This window comes from Monocercomonoides exilis, assembly GCF_001643675.1.
Source record: "Monocercomonoides exilis strain PA203 chromosome Unknown scaffold20-1493094, whole genome shotgun sequence".
Lineage (NCBI taxonomy): Eukaryota > Preaxostyla > Oxymonadida > Polymastigidae > Monocercomonoides > Monocercomonoides exilis.
The window spans coordinates 1,211,491-1,232,182 of record NW_027150565.1 but is presented as its reverse complement, the minus strand read 5'-3'; the positions used below and the strand labels follow the sequence as shown (position 1 = coordinate 1,232,182).

General features: G+C 40.3%; 4 protein-coding genes across 4 annotated transcripts; 2 read left to right on the top strand and 2 right to left on the bottom strand.

Annotated features, from left to right (window-relative positions):
* Positions 1 to 29: 29 nt before the first annotated feature.
* Positions 30 to 10,719, bottom strand: MONOS_2335 (putative Serine Carboxypeptidase S28; the record flags this gene model as incomplete). Its single annotated transcript, XM_067872249.1, has 10 exons — positions 30 to 2,857; positions 3,040 to 6,016; positions 6,347 to 6,653; positions 6,903 to 7,066; positions 7,288 to 7,496; positions 7,540 to 7,567; positions 7,624 to 8,504; positions 8,714 to 8,876; positions 9,084 to 10,606; positions 10,713 to 10,719. 10 exons carry the CDS (start codon positions 10,717 to 10,719, stop codon positions 354 to 356), a joined length of 8,763 nt encoding a protein of 2,920 aa, XP_067728251.1. The 3' UTR covers positions 30 to 353.
* Positions 10,720 to 11,764: 1,045 nt separating this feature from the next.
* Positions 11,765 to 13,156, top strand: MONOS_2336 (uncharacterized protein; the record flags this gene model as incomplete). Its single annotated transcript, XM_067872250.1, has 3 exons — positions 11,765 to 11,831; positions 11,883 to 11,938; positions 11,996 to 13,156. The coding sequence occupies 3 exons, from the start codon at positions 11,765 to 11,767 to the stop codon at positions 13,154 to 13,156; spliced, it is 1,284 nt and encodes a 427-aa protein (XP_067728250.1).
* A 30-nt stretch (positions 13,157 to 13,186) lies between these two features.
* Positions 13,187 to 17,637, bottom strand: MONOS_2337 (uncharacterized protein). The gene has a single exon (XM_067872251.1). The coding sequence runs from the start codon at positions 17,440 to 17,442 to the stop codon at positions 13,411 to 13,413; it is 4,032 nt and encodes a 1,343-aa protein (XP_067728249.1). The 5' UTR covers positions 17,443 to 17,637; the 3' UTR covers positions 13,187 to 13,410.
* MONOS_2338 (enolase (ENO)) lies at positions 17,578 to 19,274 on the top strand. Its single transcript, XM_067872252.1, has 2 exons — positions 17,578 to 17,594; positions 17,683 to 19,274. The coding sequence occupies exon 2, from the start codon at positions 17,691 to 17,693 to the stop codon at positions 18,984 to 18,986; it is 1,296 nt and encodes a 431-aa protein (XP_067728248.1). The 5' UTR covers positions 17,578 to 17,594; positions 17,683 to 17,690; the 3' UTR covers positions 18,987 to 19,274.
* The last annotated feature ends 1,418 nt before the right edge of the window (positions 19,275 to 20,692 follow it).

Genomic DNA, 20,692 nt, shown 5'->3' with positions numbered 1-20,692 from the left:
CTAATTTGTGTGAAAAAAAAGAGAAATGCGCTTTTGATACGAGTTGCGAATAATCCTTTTTCAAAAAGGAAAATGAGATGACAAAAAATTAAGAAAATCAAAAACAAAACATTATTAAATCTAAAATATGATTTCTTTCAAGAAAGACAATCAATAATTCTTCAACAAACAAAATATTTTCTCAAACATTTATATTTTTGTTTTAAATAAACCAAAAATTAATAAATATTTTTTGTTTTTTTTAAAAGTCGCAAAAATCATTCAGATAAAAAAAGACTTTTCTCAAAATAATAATAACTATAACAATAATAGTAAATGTAATAGTAGTAATAATAGTAACATTCTATCAATAATTAATCATGCTCATCAGTCACTGGAGCAAGCTTCACCATAGAATCTGAATACACAGTCAAACTGAATGGAACCTCATCCTTCATCAACATATTTCCTTCTGTCCTCCCCATAAATCCCTGTGTATTTCCCAGCATCCTCCTCAGCGTCTTGCCCATCGTGCTCGGAGAATAAGCATTAAACAAAGAAGCAGCAGACATTTCGCTCTTCAGAGGCGTCTGCTGCGTGTTCTGGAGCGCACGGGCTGTCGGAGATATTGCAATCAGCTTCGTCATCGTTGGAGATTTCAGCATCGTCGACTCCATCTGATCTCGCTCTCTGTTCCTATTCTCTTGTTGCTTGATTTTGTTTGCTTTTGAGGACTTTGTAGCAGAAGAAGTCAAAGAGGCTGAAGATGCTGATGCAAATGCAAGTGAATCAGACATATTCCTCATCTCGTTGTCATTCCCTTCATCTCCACTGTCTGTCCCACGCCTCCTTGTCTTCAGTTCGCCCAGTGTCTCATGCACCACTGGAATGATTGTGTATTTCCCTCTTTCGAGTGTAAATGACGCCTCAACTGACTTCATGTTGCGGAGTGCGGGCGGAGAATACACAAGACGAGACGGCACAATTGCTGACGCCCGTTTTCCGTTCGTCTTCATGATGAAGAACCCGATGAAAAGCATCTCATCTTCTTCTTCCATTTCTTGTTCATCATCTTCTTCATCGTCGTCGTCATCATCATCACTTTCACTGTATTCCTCTTCATCATCTTTGTCTTCACAAGCACTTTGCGTTCTGTTCAGTTCATCATCATCATCTCCAAGACTCTTGTTCTTTCTCCTCCTCTTCCTCTTCTCCTTCCCTTGCACAATTCTCATTGCCACTTCCGTTTTGCGCACAACATACAGCACAAACTGCGGCGAAAGCGGATGCAGCCGCTTCGTCTTGTACCCCACCGACGTGATGTTGTTCCAGCTGGCCTCCACGCTCACTTTCGCCCAGTTGTCCGGGATCACTCTGCAGATGTAGATAGAGTCAAAGTTCTCCACAAAGTCCTCCACCGAGATGAAGAACAGCCCTTTGTTCGGGTCTGCCACGCCAAACTTCGCCCTGTGCTTCCGCTGCCATAGTGGCGAATTCACACACCAGTTACCGCACCACAGCGCTTTTCCCAGCGGATTCTGCAGCAGAATCAGCCGCACCCCAAACTCCTCCTGTATCTTGCAGATCGCATACGCATGGCCCTGCACAATCCCAAGCTCAGAGATTTCATCATCTCTTCTCTTGTTCTTGTCCTTGCTGCTGTCATTTCCTTCTCCTCTTTGTCCTTCTCCTCCTTCCTCGTCCAGCTTCCTCCGCCACCGCGAGCCGCTTCCACATCCAACGAGGTACTGCATGCGAAACAGGTCTGTGAGGATGTTCCACACGTCGTTCGCACTCAATCTGTGTGGAATGGCAGACAGAGAAGACAATCCAGACGAAGAAGGCAATGCAGACGACGCTACAAGCGGAGGAAGCGCCGCCAGCGATGACACACCGTATGCTCCTCTGCTCTCTCGTTCGCTTCCATAGCCACTGCCACTACTTCCAATGTTGCTGTTTTTTGCACTCGTCACAAGCGAGATCCGCTCAGGAAACCCGCCCAGCATCTGCGCCATTGCGATGTGTACATGGCCGCCTTCGATCGCTTCGTAGCAGAAGGACAGCTTGGCAAAGGCCTTTTCCACGAGAGACACCCATTTCTCGCCCTGGCGTGTGGAGAAGGAGAACGCAGGGTGGGCAAAGAGAGGAGAAGATAGAGTAGATTGAGAAGAGGGAGAAGAGGAAAGAGAAGAAAGAGAAGAAGAAGAAGATGTAGAGGATGATGAATTGGATGCCAGCTGAAGCTGCTCATTCAGATTGATAAAAGGCACATAATCATCAACCACCACACGCGTTTCCTCTCCATCCGGATACAAAACAAGCGTATACTTCCCTTCCTTCGCTTCTTCTTCTTTTGTTTCTGCGAAAATTCGTTCAATCAGCCCTTTCCTTTGCGCAATCACAGCCATCGCTGAAACCAAGTAGCAGTCTCCAAGAAAACCCTGCCTAACCGTCGTTGGCTCAGGGCGATAAGGGAAAAGTGACTGGGATGAAGAAGAAAGAACTGCTTTTGATGAAATTGCTGGTTGAGAGGGAGAATTGCCAAGTTGAGTGTCTTTGAGGTGGTATGCGGAGGGATAGCGCGCGAGCTGTGAGGAAGAAGGAGAAGCGCCGAGGGAAGAGGAAGGCAAGGAAGCGGATGAGTTTGTATTGGCATTCAGATTGGAGGAAGAAGAAGAAGAAGAAGAAGGCAGAGAAGAAGAAGAAGACGATGATGTCAATGAGAAAGGCAAGGATAATAAATCGTTCACGCCATTTTGAGTAAGCTCGCCAATTCTCTGAAAGCCGACGATTTTGTGTTTGTTTTGAGGGATGTGCTGAGGGTAATAGACAGAAGAGAGAGAAGGAGGAAACTCTTCATCCACAAAGAGATTGTTGTCTGGTGGATATAAAAGGTTGATGCAAAACGAAAAAGTTTAAAAAAAGAGATAGAGAAAGAGATAGAATGAGAAAAAGAAAAAGAATAAGAATCAGAATAAGAAAAATGAAAAAAAGGAATCAATTCAAAACAATTGTACACATCAGATATGATAATCCTTGTAATCAAAAAATAGAACAAACCCAATCCAACAACTTGTATATTTTCATCACCCAACGACATAAACCCGTTTTTATCTTTCGCTTTGTTTGACACAGAAAATTTTGTTGGCGTGTTCAAACTATTACCTCCATTGCCGTTTTGACTGTTTTCTCCTTCATTCACATTGAGAAATCCATTTCTTCTGCTTCCGCTTTTTCTTCCTGTTCTTCCTGTTCTTCTTGCTCCTTTCCCTCTCCTCATCCGCATCCGCATCTGCCTCCTCCTCATCTCCTCTGCTTCCTCATCCTTCTCCATCTCCTCTTCCCTCCTCTTCGCCTTCATCTCCTCTTCTCTCTCATACTCCGCGCGAAACGACGCTATCTCTTTCCTCTCCTCCGGCGTGCACATCCGAATCAGCCGCATGTCATTCGCCTGTTTGCTCTGAAATCGGAACATTTTCCTGAACAAGTAGTTCAAAACACGATCCTCTTCCTCTCTTATTTCCTCTGCCCTTATCTTCAGCTGGAACTGGCAGGACACCACAAACCGTGTCTCGTCGAGGAGGTGGAGGAAATACGAGTTCTCTGCAAAGAGCAGGGCGTATGAGAGGCAAGGGAAGGAGAGTGGGAGGAAGCATTCGAAAGGGTTGTCCAGGGAAGAAGGGATGAAGACAAGAGGGGTTGAGGCTGAGGGAAGGGATAAGGGAGATAAAGAAGATGATGACGACGATGGAGAAAAGGAGGAGGAGGAGGGAGATGGAGAAGAAGAAGAAGAAGAAGAAGAAGAAAGAGGAGTGGAGAGAGAAGAGGAAGGCGTGGCTGATGTTTGCTGAGCAATTGGGATTTGAGAAGAAGAAGAAGAAGAAGAAGAAGAAGAGGAAGAAGAAGGTGGTGGAGGAGGAGGAGGAGTAATAGTGGGAGAAGGAGGAAGAGGAGGAGGGGAAGAAGGAGGAGAAGGAAGAGAGGAGGAAGATGAAGAAGACGATGAAGAATTATTGTTTGTTTCTTCATTCTGTTTGTTGTTAGCATTTTCATCAACAATAGCTGAAGAAGAAGAAGAAGATGATGATGATGATGATGATGATGAAGGAGAAGGAGAAGGAGAAGAAGGAACAGGAATCATCTTCACAAAAGAGCCCATCCAACTGAGAGAGGATTTGACTAGTGAATTGATCCAGCCACGCGAAGAAGGAGGAGCTTGGGAAGAAGAAGAGGAAGAGGTAGAAGAAGACGATGATGACGAAGAATCTTCTTGTTTTTGAGGTAATTTTTCAGAAGTTGTAGAAGAAGTCGAAGCAGAAGAAGGAGAATTATCATGCACAGGAGTTACAAGTGCATCATTAGTCTTTTTTGAATTGCTATTCGAAGAAGCAGAAGAAGAAGATGATGATGATGATGATGATGAAGTTGCATCTTCTGACTGAATGTTTTGTTGTTGTTCTTTCTTTTGTTGTTGAGAAGGAGTCCGAGAAGATGGAGAAAGTGAAGGCAAACCAGATGATTCAGATTGTGTTTGTGTTTGCATTTCAATTTCTCCTTTCTTCTTTTCTTCAACTGCTGCAACAGTAACATCTCCTTCTCTTTCTCTTTCTCCTCTTTCTCTTTCTCCTCTTTCTCTGTCTTCTTCTTCTTCTTCTTCTTCTTTTCTAGTCTCCTCCAAATCTGCAGCTGATACAATCAAACCTCTCGTTTCCTGCTTCTTCTTCTGTATAAACTTAATCTTCTTCAATTCTTTCCGCAAAAAGCTGATTTTCTCTTTGAGATCGTTTTCTGTTTCCCACATCAATGTTTTGTCTTCTTCTTCCTCTTCTTCTCTTCCTCTTCCTCTTTCTCTTTCTCTTTCTCTTTCTCTTTCTTCTTCAATTTCAGATTGCATATTGTTTCTATCATAATTAACGATGCTAACACCATCACCGCTTTGTATGTTAACTTGTTTGTTTTTCGTGCTTTTTTCTTTTGTTTTCTTTGATTTCATATTTTTGTCGTTATTTTCTTCTCCTTCCTCTTCTTCCTCTTCTTCCTCCTCCTCGTTCGATTTCTCACTTTGTGACAGCTTCGAACCATATCTTTGATGAGGTTGATTTTGCAATGGCGAAGAAGAAGAGGAGGAAGAAGAAGATAGAGAAGAAGAAGGAGAATGTGTTGGAGTAGCTAAAGGAGAAGAAGAAGAAGAAGAAACCGAATATTTTCTCGATTTTTGTCTGTGTGAGAGATCAACAGACGCCAAACGGCGAAGAGAAGAAGGCGAAGAAGAAATTGAAGCAGAACGGCGAGGTGTGGAAGAAGAGGCAGAGGAAGAAGCGAATGGAAGAGGTTGGTCTGAAGAAAAGGAAAGAGGAGAAGAGAAAGAAGAAGAGGAGGAGGAGGAGGAAGAAGAAGATGAAGATGAAGTTGATATTGATCGACGTAAAGGAGAAGGAGCAGATGAAGAAGGATGATGAGAGGGAAGAAGAGGGGAAACAGGAGGAGGTGGTGGAGGTGGAGGTAAATCTGAAGAAGAAGAGAAGGAGGAGGAAGAAAATGATGATGGTGATGATTGAGAAGGTTTATGTGAAGAAGAAGAAGATGAGGAGGAAGAGGAGGAAGAGGAGGAAGAAGAGGAAGAAGAGGAAGAAGAAGAAGAAATTGGTATTGACAATGCTTCAGAAGCAGAAGAATCTGTTTTGAGATGCAATTTCTTTTTTTCATTTGTCTTTGCATTCATTTTTTCTTTGTTTTTTCCTCTTTCTTCTTCTTTATCATTTTCATTATCATTATCTTCTTTTCCTTCTCCTCTTCTTCCTCCTCCTCTTCCTCCTCCTTCTCCTTCTCCTTCTCCTTCTCCTTCTCCTTCTACCTCTTCCAAATCTTCCAGCCCTTCTTCATCATCATTCACATCTTCACACATCATCAGCTCATTCACAAGCATGTGATATTCTTCAAGCAGCCTTTCCCTCTCGTTTCTCTCTTCTTTGTTCAGCAGATGGAGGGGGAGATCAATAGAATCGGTGTAAAACCGACCAAGTTCTTGAGATTCGGCCTGAATGGGGAAAAGGGGGAGAAGGAAAGGTTAAAAAAATAAAAGAAAAGCAAAAAGCAAAAAAGAAAAAAAGTGAAAAAGAAAAAAAGAAAAAAAGTGAAAAAGAAAGAAAAAAAAAAAGAAAAGAAACATTTGATGAATATGAAGATGCCAAAATCATATCACAAATGAAAAAAATAAATAGTTTTTGTTTCGTTTGGTATATTTGAAAATGCATTTTATTAACATTTTTTTCAAATATGCAATACAAATAAACAATAAAATATTCCATCCAAAAATGAAAAAATAAAAATAAAATAAAATAAATAAGCAAAATAAAATAAAACACACGATTTTGATATAAGCCTCAATGTTATGTCCTTCAAGAAATGCCACATCGTCTGAGAAATCGATCAAAGACGAGTACAAAAGCGACAAAAGCAGCAAAAAGAAGCACATGAACGAAAGAGAAGAGAAAGAAAGGCCCAAAGAAAGAGGGGTGATGAAGATGGTAGCGATAATTCCCCAGACAATAACGCCGATGAGGGAGAGGAGGAGGAACTGGAAGGAGAAAGAGGTGTTTTGGATGGAGAGAGAGGAAGGGGAGAAGGTGAAGATGGGGAAGATGGTGGGGGAGAAGAGGAAGGAGTAGGAGGAACTGGAAGGGAAGAGGGGGAAAAAGGAAAGGGAATGGAAGAGAAGGGAAGAGAAGGGAAGGGGGAAGGAGGGTTAGGTGGTTAAAGGGGATTTATGGATAGACAGAAGAAAGAAGAAGAAAAGAAGAAAAGAAAAAGAAATATAATGATGAAGATTTCGATGATAATAACGAAATTTATAAAACAATGTGAAAAATAAATAAATAAATAAATAAATAAATAAATAAAATAATCCATATTTTATAGCAAACTTCACCAGCTTCACGATTTCAGCTATTCCAGTGACAAAGCACACGAACACAACCAATAAATCGATTGTTGTAAAGCCCAAAAAATATGATTTTTGGAAGACAGACAAAACAATGCCTCCAACGAAGATGGCAATGCAGATGAGGATGAGGATGGTGAAGGTTAACTGATGGGAAAGAGAGAGAGAGAGAGGGAGGGAGAAAAGAAAAAGAAAAAGAATTTGAAAATTTTAGAAATATGATGAAGTTTGAATAAAAATGTAAATAAATATCGTGTCAACCAAAATGATTGACGATAACAGCTTTGACAAAGCAAACAAACAAAAAGAAAGAAAAGAAAAAATTCATATATTTTGTCCCCATTCTCTTTCAACCACCTCCTCCACACCTTATCAGCCGTATAGTTATGCTTAAGCCATCTGTGCAAGCAAAATGCACCGAATATCAGCAAAACCGCCACAACAATCAGAGAAACGCCCGCAAGCACATAATAATCAAAGGAAAACGAGTTTATTTGACTGTTTTCTGCTTCTTTGGCTTTGTTTGTTGAAGGAAGAATGAAGCTGAAGTCAGAAACACGGAAAATTAGCAGAAAACCTAATAAAATAAGCAAAATGACAGAGAAAAAGAAGAAGAAGACTGAAGAAAAGGTAAGTTTGTGGTGATTGCTGTGGTGGAGAAGGAAAGAGGTGATCAGCATAAACAGAGCAGGAAGGGCGAGAACGATGCAAAGAGGGATACATATGGTTGAGAGATAGAAGGAAGAAGGAGGAGGAGGAGAAGGAGAAGAAGAGGAGGAAGAAGAGGAAGAGGAAGAGGAAGGAGAAGAAAGAGAAGAAGACGATGATAATGATAATGAAAATGACGACGATGAAGAAGACGATGAAGCCAAATCCATTGAATGAAAACTCGAAGCATCATCAACAACATTATTATTTTTATTATTATCTGATAACCTTCCTTCCAAATACAATACAGAATCTTCCGGAGAAATGTTGTGAGTGACAAGCAAAACGAAGACAGCCACAGGGTAAAGCAAAGTGAGAGCGAGAAAAAGAATCAGAAAAGGTTGATTTTTGAGAGAAAACGTGTTGAAATAAAGAAATGAGCAGAGGATGAAGAGGATGAGCTCGCCGATGGCGAAGCTGTAGATCGTGCCGAAGAGGAGAGAGAAGAAGGAGGATGAGGGAGAGGGAGAGGAAGAGGGAGAGGAAGAGGAAGAGGAAGAGGGAGATGATAATGATGATAATGAGAAGGAAGAAGAAGAAGCAGAAGCAGAAGAAGAAGAACTCGAACTTATTTGAAGTGCAGTCAGACGCCAACTATCAGAATGGATGACAGAACATGAAAAGAGCATGAGAAGAGCCATGAAAGTGCCAAAGACGATGAGAAGAAGAAAGAGGAGAAGCAAAATGACATAAGAAAGTTTGTTGGCTTGTCCGCAGAAGAAAAGCTTGGAATGATGGAAGAACGAGGCGATAGAGGAGCAAAGAGAGGAAAAACAGGAAGGAGAAGAAGAGGAGGAGGAGGAGGAAGAAGAAGAAGAAGAAGAAGAATCAGATAAAGGTGGAGCGTTTAGATCAGAATCGGGAAATGTGATGAAAGCTGAGGAAATTTTTAATTAAACAGAGCACAGAAAGGATTAAATTGGGAAGAAGTTGTTAATTGATCCAATTATCACGTGTATTTTTTTTGAAAACATAACAAGAAATTTCCAAGAAATAACAGAAAGATTTATGAAAAATTAGAATAAGAATAAATCAAAATAAAATAAAATAAATAAAACAAAATAAATGACATGAATTGAAGCAAACCATATGAATTTCTCTTAAGCTCAACAATGAGAGCCACGAATAGGACGATGATGATGGGGAGGCAGCACAAAGTAGCAAAGATGACAAATGAACGGAGGCGAAAGTAGGAATAACCAGAATATAACTCCACGAGGATGAGAGAAGAAATGATAAGAAGGAATGACTGACGAGAAAAAAAAAAAAAAAAAAAAGGGGGGGGGGGGGGGGGGGGGAGGAAGAATGAGAGAAGAAAGAGAAGAAAAAAGAGAAAAGAAAAAAGAAAAACGAGAAAGATAAAAACGAGAAAGATAAAAAGAGAAATAAAAGAAAAGCAAAGCAAAGAAAAGAAAAGAAAAGAAGTAATTTTCTAAAATAAAAAAATCAATCAAACCTTTTTTGTGAAGTGGTATTCTTCCTTGATAAGCAAGCGTATCCCTGCAATCGCCAGCACAATGCACACGCCCAGCCAAATAGACATAACACCAAATTCGAACTGCGGAATTTTATAAGCAGCAGAATGGATTGGAGTGTCTGTGGAGGAGAAAGAGAGGAAGGATAAATATGGAATGAACGTGGGGATTGGAGGGAGGATGGAGAGAACGGCTTTGGAGATGGAATCGAAGGAGGAGGAAGAAGGAGAAGAGGAGGAGGAGGAGGAGGAAAAGGAAGAAGAAGAAGAAGATGATGATGATGATGATGATGATGATGAAAAGGAAGAGGAGGAAGAAGAAGAAGAAGAAGGAAGTGATGAAGTGAAACGATGTGAAAGCGTGTTTGTGTTTATATCAGCTGATTTTGATGATAAGGATGAAGAGGAAGAGGAAGATAAAGAAGAAGATGATGATGCTGATGATGTTGATGAATGATGTGATGAGATAAGAGAAAAGACTAAGACAATGATGGTTTCAATTGCGAAAAAGACAAAAAGAAAAATAATCATCGAATGCTGCAAAAAGAACAGTTTTTTGATTTTCGAAAGAATTTTTGACAATTTTGGATGAGAAGACGAAAAGGAAGAAGAAGAAGATGATGATGATGATGAATCTTTATTGTTTTTGTAATCTTCGCTTTCTTTTTCTTTCTCTTCATTTTGTTCTTCACCATCCTTTTCATCGTTTTCCTTCTTGTTTTTCTCTTTCTCCTTCTCTCTTTCCTTCCGCACGTGCTCAACAAGTGTCTTGATATCTCTCTTCTGGCTCCGCGTCCCTTCTTTCACCATCAGCACGACAAGACTCAGCGAATAAATGATCAAGTTAACCACAAACGCAACACAATGTGACAGAAACCAATATCTTTCGCCTCCAATTGATATAAACGCCCTCGTGGCAAGAAGTGAGAATGACAGGAAAATCGGGAAAAAATACGACGTTGTTGGAGATGAAGCAGCCACTAAGATGGACAGTGTGTCAATGACAGAAAGAAATATCGCGTGGAATATGCCAACATTCGTGTTGTTGTCTGTGAACAAATAAGACAAAACACCATAGACAAATAGCAGTGCAATAGACAAGATCTGCAAAATAAAAGCGATCCAGAACTTGTTTCCAGAAGAACGGGGCTTAAACAGAAGATGCAAAGAGAACTTGTTTTTGGAGGAATTTCGGTGCAAATTGGTCTTTTCAGAGAGAAACTGTGAAGGAGATGTCTTTGGTGAGCGTGAAATAAAGAAGATGATGTATGAGGGCAAGAGCACTTCCCACAGTAAATACACCCAAGAAAGCGCTGATAGTGACAACGGGCGCATCAAAAATACATTCACAAAAAATGTTGCCAGAACAAGAACCGCTGAAAGAAGGAATGGAGCAATCACAGTTGCTATCAGCTGGCATTCCACCGACACCCATCGACAGACTCCGTACACAAATAAAATCACAGCAATAGACAATAAAAGGACTGAAATTCCAACTCGTGTCTCTGGTATTTCAATGATACACTGATTATATCAAAAATTGAAGATAGATTAGAGTTAAAGATTCAAAAAAATATTCTTCCTCACAACAAAAACAATACATACAAATACTCCCCATAGTAAAAATAAAACTATTCCACAAAGTGAAACAATGAAATACAAAGCAGCCCATATGTAAGCCACAAGCTTTGCATGATTTCCAGAAATGCAAAGAATTCGTCGAATTGACAAGGATGCAAACAAATTTGGAAGAAGAGAAAGGTCAAATTTTGTGAATGATAAAACAATCATGCAAAGAATGACCAATATAATTCCTTGTATCCAAGACGAATGAATATTATCAAATTTTAAAAATATCAAGGAAAGGAAGGCAAAACCTGCAAGTCCAAAATGAAGGAAATGCGTTATTATTAAGCTAGATATTACCTCATCCGAATATTGATCGTTAGCATCCATTGATTTTCAACTTTCACAATTAAAAGAGCAAAAATTTTATTCGTTAACAAAATGAAGAAGTTCTTCACACTTTTCAGAGCAATGCTAAGCCTTTGATTGTATATTTAAATAAATTTCTTTTTAAAGTGTTTAAATTGTATATATCCAATTTTTTAGCAAAATTTTATTGCAAGATATTTATTATGAATTGGATCTGAAAAACTAAAAATGAATTTTGAAATCGAAAGCGGAATTATTCAAAAATAAAATAAAGCTTCGTGGAACTTTTGTTTAAAAATTCGATTAATAAATTGAACTGTCTTTTATTTATTAATAGTTATTTTTTGTTTGTTTATTTAAATATTCATCAGTGGTTTTTTATTCTTATTCAATGTTTATTCTATAACCAAACAAATTGATGCTAATAAATTAGTCATATGAAGATCACTTTTGTTTTGAAGCGAGAAATTTTCATATGGAAAAGCAATGATAATCTATAATGTTTTCGATCAATATTCTTCTTTGAAGATTTGAAGAAGGAAGATGCAATGAAACGCATTATTACTCTTTGCATATTCTTCATTTGTATTTGTACCATTTAAGATATTCTATTCTTTTGTGTTTGCTGTTGGATAAGCATTGAAATGTTTTTGTATATTTTTTGTTTTCATATTGGTTCTTGCCTACAATTCATATCAACAATAATTTCTTGAAGGCTTTTTTTAAATATGCCAAACAGGCATTTTCATACTTCTATTTTATTATTGCTTTGTTTATTAAATAATTGGCTTGAAGGTTTTCAATGTTAATTTGTATTTGCTTCATAAAGAAAATATTTAATTAAAGCATCGTTGCTGAGAACAACTTCTGCAAAAAAAGCAAAAGAAAAGGAAGAGCGTCAGGTGTTTTTTACAATTTTCTTCAAATTTAACAAAAATTTGCCTTTGTAACAAATTTAGGCTGCAGCAAACAAATTTAAGTCAATAACAACAATTGCGCCACACATCCTTCAATCCCCCAACACCATAGCTCCACACCGTCCTGGGCAAGATGCAGAAATTTATCTTCGCCAACGAAAAATAGCTCTTGAACAAGGGCAATTGGTATATGCACGAGATAGTAACAGTTCAATCCTCAATGAACCAAAAACTCCCACAGAAAGCCACAAAGAGCCTGTGACTCAAAATCTTCCCGACTCCTCCACGGGTCCAGAAGCAAAAACTCCAGCAAAAGTTTCAACGCCATCATTCTTCTATGATGAGAGAGAAACAATTCCAGCCTCTCAAAGGCAATCTTCAACAATCAAAATGTCTTCTCGAGTGGCATCAAAGCTCTCCTCTGTGACCCCTTCACCTTCATCCTCCTCTTCCTCTTCCTCTTCTTCTCTATCTTCTGAGGGTTCTTCATATCTCTCTGGATCAACAAAATCAAGTCCATCAAAGTCTTCCACTTCTTCTTCTTCTTCTTCTTCCAGGTCTTCTCCGAATTCTGCTTCGTCAGCTCGTCAAAGTCTTTCTTCTTCTCTTTCTACATCATCATCTTCTTCATCTTCATCATCACCTTATTCTTCTTCCTCTCCTTCTCCTTATTCATCTTCACTATCATCCCCTTATTCCTCAGCCTCTGACTCACCTTCATCTTCGTATTCATCTGCGTCTTCATCACCATCAAGCTCATCTTCAGACGCGCCCACAACTTCCCTCGGAATACCTCGCCGTTCACGCGCTGCAACCGCTTTGTCTCGCTCACGCCCTCTTTTTGCACCAGAACTTTCTTCAGACAGCTTCGGGACAAGTGTTGATGGAAACATTAACAGTAATAACATTGAAAGCACAACATTCAATTCTGAGCTGATGCAGCCCCCGTCTTTCACAGACGTGCTCATTCCTTCCTCTGAACTACTACAACAGCAGAAATTGTACCAGCCACAAGACTTTGCTCCGATGCCATCATCATCATCATCATCAGCTTCTTCCTTTATCCCATCAAGCGACAACTCAGACCCGTTCTTTCTTCCATTTGATTCTTCTCATTCGCTGCATTCAGACAGGTTCTTCAGCCAGCACATAAATGCGATGTTTGATGAGATGAACCAGAAAGCAGCGTCGCCTCGTTTTTGAAATGATCTAACATTTCGTCTTTTCCACTTCAGATTATTATTCGCTAAGTTTTCTTTATTATTTTTATTTTCTATGTTTAATATTCAGATTTCAATATAATTCTGAATATTGTAATCGTTTCTTTAAGCACTGAAATTCAATTCATTTTGCATTCACTTCTTTTCTTCTATAATAGAAAACGACGCATTAATTATGATTAGCGTGTATAGAAAGTCGTATATGTTTGTATTTTTATGTAATTTTCATTCAGCCGATTAATTCTCGAAATCCTTGTTCCACGTGATTTCTCCAACATCGTCCATTTCCTCTTCATTCTCCTCGCCTTCAAAATATTCTCCCTCAAAATACTCATCTACCACCTCCTCCATTTCCTCCACTTCTTCCTTCTCTTCCTTCTCCTTTCCACTCACCCCAACTTTCTTCTTCTCGTTCTCCTTCTCTTTCCCCTTCTCTCTCACAGACGGCGGTGGCTTAGCTCTCCTCACCTCCCTCACCTTCACTCTTCCCCCAATCTGCTCCAGCACCCCCCACATCTGCACCGTCCCATCGAGCGACGCCGACGCCAAGCAAGGACGCGTCGGACACCACGCCAATGAGCTCACTGCATCTGCATGGCCCACCAGCACTGAGTCTGCTTTCGCGCGGAAATCGTATATCCACACACGATTGTCACTTCCCCCCACGGACACAAAACGAGAACATGGAGAAAGCGCCAAAGCGGCTGCAGAGACAGCCGTGGGTGAATGAGCAGTGAGGCATAGAACAGGCACGTGAAGCGGGCAGCGGATGTCCCAGCAGCGCACAGCGTCTGTGGACGACGACAGAAAAACATCAGGCATCGAAACAGGAGATTTGACAAACGGATTGGCGTCTGGAACAGTCAGAGCAGCGATTTTTCTGTTATGAGCATCTGGAATGGTTGTTATAGCTCTGCTTGTGTTTATGTCAAACAGGCAAAGTGAGCGGTCAGAGGCAGCAGCGACACACAAAGTGGACAAAGTGGATGTTGGGCACGCAATGGCAGTGATGTTCTGAGCAGACGGGTGTGAGGCAGAGCAGAGGCATTCATATCGGCCTTCTCTTTGTGAGGCCAAATCTCCGCCGCAGCTGACGTCGTCGCCGAGCACAAACGAATAGCAGCGAAGTTTTGACTGCTCTGCCACGAGAATTAGACTGTCATTGCGGAAGAAAGAAGCAGATGACACTTGGCGAAGAGGAGAATTGGCAGAAGAGGAGGAGGAGGAGGAGGAACCAGAAGAAAAAGAAGAAGATGATGACGATGATGATGAATGGGATCTTGGTGCATTAACAGCATGTGCAGCAATGCTTCTCTTGTCGAGTGGGCGGATGGCACGAGGAGAGGCTGGTCTTATTTGTGAAGCAGGTTTCTGCCTTTGAACAGCTGGCGAAACAAACATAGGCGATGGACGAGAAGGAGTGTGGGAAGATGAGACAGAAGAAGAAGAAGAAGGAAGAAGCTCTTCACTTGCTGGACTTCGAAGAGTGTTTCCGATTCGGAGCACCATTCCAGGCGCAGAGAGAGGAACAGAGAGAGATTTCAGAGCACGAGAAGAGGCAGAAATAGAAGAAGAGGAAGAAAATGAAGAGAGTGAGTAAGAAGAGGAGGAGGAAGAAGAAGAAGAAGAAGATGATGATGATGATGAAATAGTTCTCCAAACACGAACTCCATCTGCCTCAGCTGTGATGACATGGACTCCGCCGCAGCTCCATTTAGCATCGAGAATAGGAGACGAGTGGCGAAATGATTCAATTATGATGTCGCTCCCATCAACAGCTGAAGAAGAAGCAGAAGAGGAAGAAGAGGAAGAGGAAGAGGAGGAAATAGAAGAAGAAGAAGAACTGTATTCTCTCAGAGGAATTGAAGCAGAAGAAGATGAGGAAGAATATGAAGAATAGCTCGAATTATAACACTGCATTGCTCGAAACGGTGCTGTAATCTGCAGATTTCCTTCAGAAGTGACACACGCCAGGCGCATTCCGTCTGGAGACCAGCAAATGCGATGGATTGGGCAGCTGCTTCCGCTACCGCCACGGCGCCTGAACAAAACAGCGTCGCTGGGAGAGCAAGGGACAGGGCAGTCAGTTGGATAGATGAATGATGGATGGGAAGGGATGAGCAGTTGTGTGGCTGATTGGTCGCTGTCAGCAGAGGATCTGCGGTGTGTTGTGAGTGAAGGTGCTTTTCTGTTGCTGTTTGAAGAGTGTTGATGGACGATGGAGTTGTGAGAGTTTCTATTTGAAGAAGAGGAAGAGGAAGAGGAAGATCCAAATCTTCCCGCTGACGCTGAGCGAGCCGTGCTTCTTGGCTGTTTATCTCCGATTCTCCGGAACGGCTTGCTGACAGCGCCGTACCCGGAAGACTTGATCTTCGAGTGGAACATGACTGGCATGTCCCTCAGCGGCGGGGTGCGTCTGTCGACAACAGAGCCAAAGCAAGTGGTGCGTGGGGGAGCTCTGAGGGAAGGCTGGGACTCATAAGACATGGACTTGTTCTTCTGTGCAACGGCAGCCACGAGACGGTGGCGGAGGGACGGGGCTTGGGAGAGGAAAGAAGAGGAAGGGGAGGAAGAGGAAGAGGAAGAAGAGGTGGAGGGAAAAGAAGAAGAAGAAGAAGAAGAGTCAGAAGCAGAATTCAGACAGAACGATAAATCAGTTCTCTTCTCGTCAGATGGCATGCACCTTGGGGTGAGTGTGATGCTCTGGAGACCAGGCAGAAAAGCAGCTGCCACACACACACGCACCTTCCCATCCAACTCGCTGTCTAAACAGAGGCAGGCTGATGAGGCTGCAACAAGTGACAGAGATGAGGGAGAAGTAACAGCAGCAGAAGAAGAGGAAGAGGAAGAAGAAGAAGAAGAAGGCGCATCAGAGCAAAACGTGCAGAGCACAGTGCGTGTCTGGTTCATCGTGTCGAGGGAGACGATGCCTGCAGTGGTGACCGCAATGATCACAGTAGGCGGGCCAAGCAAAGTGAGAGAGGGGCCTCTGGCAAAAGTGAGCAGGAGCACTGGTGGTGTGAAGGCGTCTGCAGTAGACTCTGTTTTGACAGGGAGTGTGCCAACAAGCTCGGCCTGAGAAGAGCCCGAGCTGCTGTCGCTGAGGGTGACAGTGACTGGAGGCAGCCGTCTGGCCGCAACAGAAGCAGATTTGGCGGATTCTGCGCGCTCAAATAACACAAGTTCCCTCAGATGTGCTGGGTGTGTGTCTCTTTCTGGGTGTGCACTGCCACAGAGCAGCGTGGGAGCGAATGCGGAGGACGCTGCCTGCTCTGCTCCGCCCCCCAGCGACGCTTTCGTGCCCCACTGCGACGAGAACAGTGGGGCGGTGTCGAAGCGCAGGGCCACGACGCAGCGGAGCAGATGCGGCTGCGACAGATCTGTGTCTTGTGAGATGAGTTCTCCATCGTCAGATAAAGTAGTGTCTCTTGAAGTATTGCTTGTGTAGTCATCTTGCTCCAGATCGAGAACAATAACGCGTCCGTCGTGTGTTCCTGCTGCCAAGAATGGCCTTGATCCTCCGCATGACGTGATTACGGATATTGTCGAAGATGATAGAACCGATGAGTGAAATAGAACGCATCCGTGTTTAATACTTAAAATTCTAACGGTTCTGTCATCACCTGTTGTTGCAAGCCAATCTGGATTTGATGGGCAAAAGCATACGCCGGTTGTTCCTGCTCCTCCACCATGCCCTGAAAGAATATTCACTACTTTTTGTGAAGGAATATCGATAACAGCAACTGATGACGAAAGACCAAAAGCTGCAAGCTGCCCTCGTGGGCAAGTTCCACAACAAATAATTGAACATCCGCTCAAATTTGCATCGAGTTTGGATGGTGGTGAATCGTAGGACGGAGATGACATGATAATTCCATTATCTTCCTTTGAATTCAATTTTACAACATATAATCCAATTGACGTTGAAATAAGAAGCAGATACTTGGTACAAGATGAAAAGGAATTTTTTGAATGTGATTCTTTATGACTGTTATCCTTTTTATCAATTGCACACTGCTTAAGTTCATCTGTAATTGAACTCTCATTAAACTCTTGTGTCGATTCAAGAAAGGTAATACACGTTATTGTAGCTCCAGTGCAAGCTATCTCAAATGGTTTGGTGGATGTTTTCTTATAATTTAAGGCAGTAACTTTATCACTGCAAGATCTTCTCCAGCAAACAAATGTTTCACACAATGCACAACATTCTGAAATTTGTACAGGAAGATAAAAATTGGAGCTTAAGTCCCATTGAGCTTCTCCTAGCATACGCCGTATGCGTTGACAATATCTCTTGATTGGTCCTAGGAAAGATAACTTTTTTCAAATTATTTAACCATTATAGAATTTTTTTGATTTGATTCCTTTTATAAATTTTTTATGCAAATATTCCATTTTTCGCTTGATCACAAATCATCAATGTTTGCTCCATTTCCATTTGAAGATAAAATAGATTTCTAACTGTCTTTTCGTTAATATAAATTTTTTATTTTGATTTGTTTGAAATAGAATTAGCTATGTCAATTATCCGAAAAATCGTCGCTCGTGAGATCTTGGACTCTCGTGCCCTTCCAACTGTGGAAGTTGATTTGTTCACAGACAAAGGAATGTTCCGCGCAGCTGTTCCATCAGGCGCTTCAACTGGTATCTACGAAGCATTGGAGCTCCGTGATGGAGGTTCCCGCTTCCTTGGAAAGGGCGTGTCAAAAGCTGTTGCAAATGTCAACACTGTTATCGCACCAGCTTTGATTGGAAAATCTGTTATGGATCAACGTGCTCTTGATAAGATCATGTGCGATCTTGATGGTGACAAGAAGAAGAACACTCTTGGAGCCAATGCCATTCTTCCAGTTTCAATGGCAGCATGCAGAGCCGCAGCAGCTGAAAAAGGTCTCCCATTGTACAGATACATCGGAGAATTGGCTGGAAATTCCACATTCCGCCTTCCAGTTCCATGCTTGAATGTCATCAACGGAGGAAAGCACGCTGGAAACAAGCTTCCAATGCAGGAATACATGATTGCTCCATGTGTTGCAACATCATTCGCCGAATCCATCCGCATGGGAGCTGAAATCTACGGATGCTTGAAGGGCATTATCAAGGCTCGCTTTGGAATCGACGCCACCAACGTTGGAGATGAAGGAGGGTTTGCACCACCAGTTATCGATGTTATGGAACCACTTGAACTTCTTGTTGAAGCTATCGAGAAAGCTGGATACACAGGACGTGTTCGTATCTGCATGGATTCAGCAGCTTCTGAATTCTATGATGAAAAAGATAAGACATATAATCTTGGATTCAAGGATTCAACACCCAAGAAGATCTCTGGTGACGAATTGAAGGCAACATACGTTCAAATGGCCACAAAATATCCAATTGCCTCATTTGAAGATCCATTTGACCAAGACGATTTTGAGAGCTATGGAAAATTGACTGAAGAATTGAAAGAGAAACACGTTCAAGTTGTTGGAGATGATCTGCTCGTGACAAACACTGACAGAATTAAGATGGCTTTGGAAAGAAAAGCTTGCTCTTCATTGCTTCTCAAAGTTAACCAAATTGGATCAGTGACCGAAGCAATTGATGCTGCCAAGATGGCTCTTGATGCAGGATGGTCTGTTATGGTTTCTCATCGTTCTGGAGAAACTGAAGACACTTTCATCGCTGATCTTGTTGTTGGTCTCGGCTGCGGACAAATCAAGACAGGTGCTCCATGCAGAGGAGAAAGAACTGCTAAATATAACCAGCTTATTCGTATTGAGGAAGAGCTCGGAAAAGATGCTGTGTTCGGTTATGAAGCATGGAAACACTAAATTAATTAATATATTTTTTGTGAATTTTTTGGATGTTGGTGCTTTAGTTTGCTTTTAAAGTCTTTCTCTTTTTAAGCGCTTTTTGATAAACCATTCAAATAATTGGTTATAATATTTATCAACAATATTTAATCGCTTTTCTTGAAAACAATGAATACAATTTTGAAAAATGATTTTTTTCGTGAATGAGATCATCTGGCTGAACCTTTTTGAAATCATACTTTCATTCGAGTTTTGATCAAAATTTATATCTCAATGGTTTTTTCGAAAATAATATATTTCCATTAATATATGGTGCAAATTTTTAGCAATTTTGAAAAAAACTGAGAATTGTTCCAAACTTTTTCTGCAATCATTTCATTATAAGTCAACCGAAACAATGCAATTAATTGCAGAAAAATACAAAAATTGAGAAAAATATTTGTAAGAGAAGAATGGAACAAAATTCATAATGCAAAAAATTTTGATTCATATCATCAAAAGATGCATGAATTTTCCGATGCAGTTCATTTTTTGGAAAATCTAAATTGGAGTCAAAAATTTATGATCAAAATTCGAACGAAAGTTTAATTTTAATAAGGATTGGCGAAATGTAATAATATGGGGGAAAATGTTTTTCTTCAAGCGTTTTCATTGAAAAACTATACACTTTTCATTGAGTTTTTAAGATTTAGAAACACATAAAAAATGGATGCATTTTTCAACATTTGTGAAATGTTGGAAAACTTAATGTTTTGCTTTCAACGATGCCTTTTTACGGATATGAAAATCAAATTTATTTTGAAATCTGAGAAAGCGAAATAAAGTTATGAGTGAAGCAATTTTTTCTTGCTTTGTGCATAAAAAGCTTGAAAGACCATATGGGTAATTCTTTTTGAAAAGTCACAAATGTCTAATATACAAATAAATCAAAAATTTCATATTTTGCACAAAATTTTGTAAACATGCTCCAAACTTTCCTAATATGGATCTATTATTGGATAATGCTATTTCATCCATTCAAGTGAAGTTTCGTGAATGTTAAAAAAATTTTGAGAAAAATATGAAATTTTTGATTTAAATGAAAATAAAACATCTGCGACTTTTCAAAAAGAATTACCCATATTTTTCCCCATTTGTTTTTATAATGATTTTTTAAAAAGCTGGAGAAGGGAAAAGAAAAATGGTTGCAGAAATAGAGTCAATGGATTTCCGCTTTTGAGAAAACTAACTTGAGAGAATGGTTCGAATACTGACAGATGGAAAAGCCAGGCTAGTGGATACCACCAACTTCGGCAAATTCAAAAAAAAAAAAAAAAAAAAAAAAAAAAAAGTAAAAAAAAAAAAAAAAAAAAAAAAAAACATTAATTCATTTTGATTGTTCAAGTTTGTATTTTTCATCATTGATATTTTGAAAAATGAAGATTCTAGTTCTAGCTTCAAAAAGAAGAATGATCTTTCAAATAATATATATGGGTAATTCTTTTTGAAAAGTCGCAAATGATTAATTTTCAAATAAATCAAAAATTTCATATTAAACTCAAATTTCTGTTTCCGCTCATAAATCTTCTTTCCAATTCATAAAATAGCATTATCAAAAAAAATAGATTCCAAATTAGTGAAGTTTAGTGAATGTTAACTAAACCTGTGTGACGTGATGGAGATTTTGTCTTCACGTCCGTCAGAAAAGATTTTTCGCGTCAGTGGCTATTTTTTTTTTTTTTTTT

Excerpts from the sequence above, each read along its gene's own strand:
- MONOS_2337 (XM_067872251.1), bottom strand. The coding sequence starts at position 17,442 with ATGCTAGGAGAAGCTCAATGGGACTTAAGCTCCAATTTTTATCTTCCT.
- MONOS_2338 (XM_067872252.1), top strand. The coding sequence starts at position 17,691 with ATGTCAATTATCCGAAAAATCGTCGCTCGTGAGATCTTGGACTCTCGT.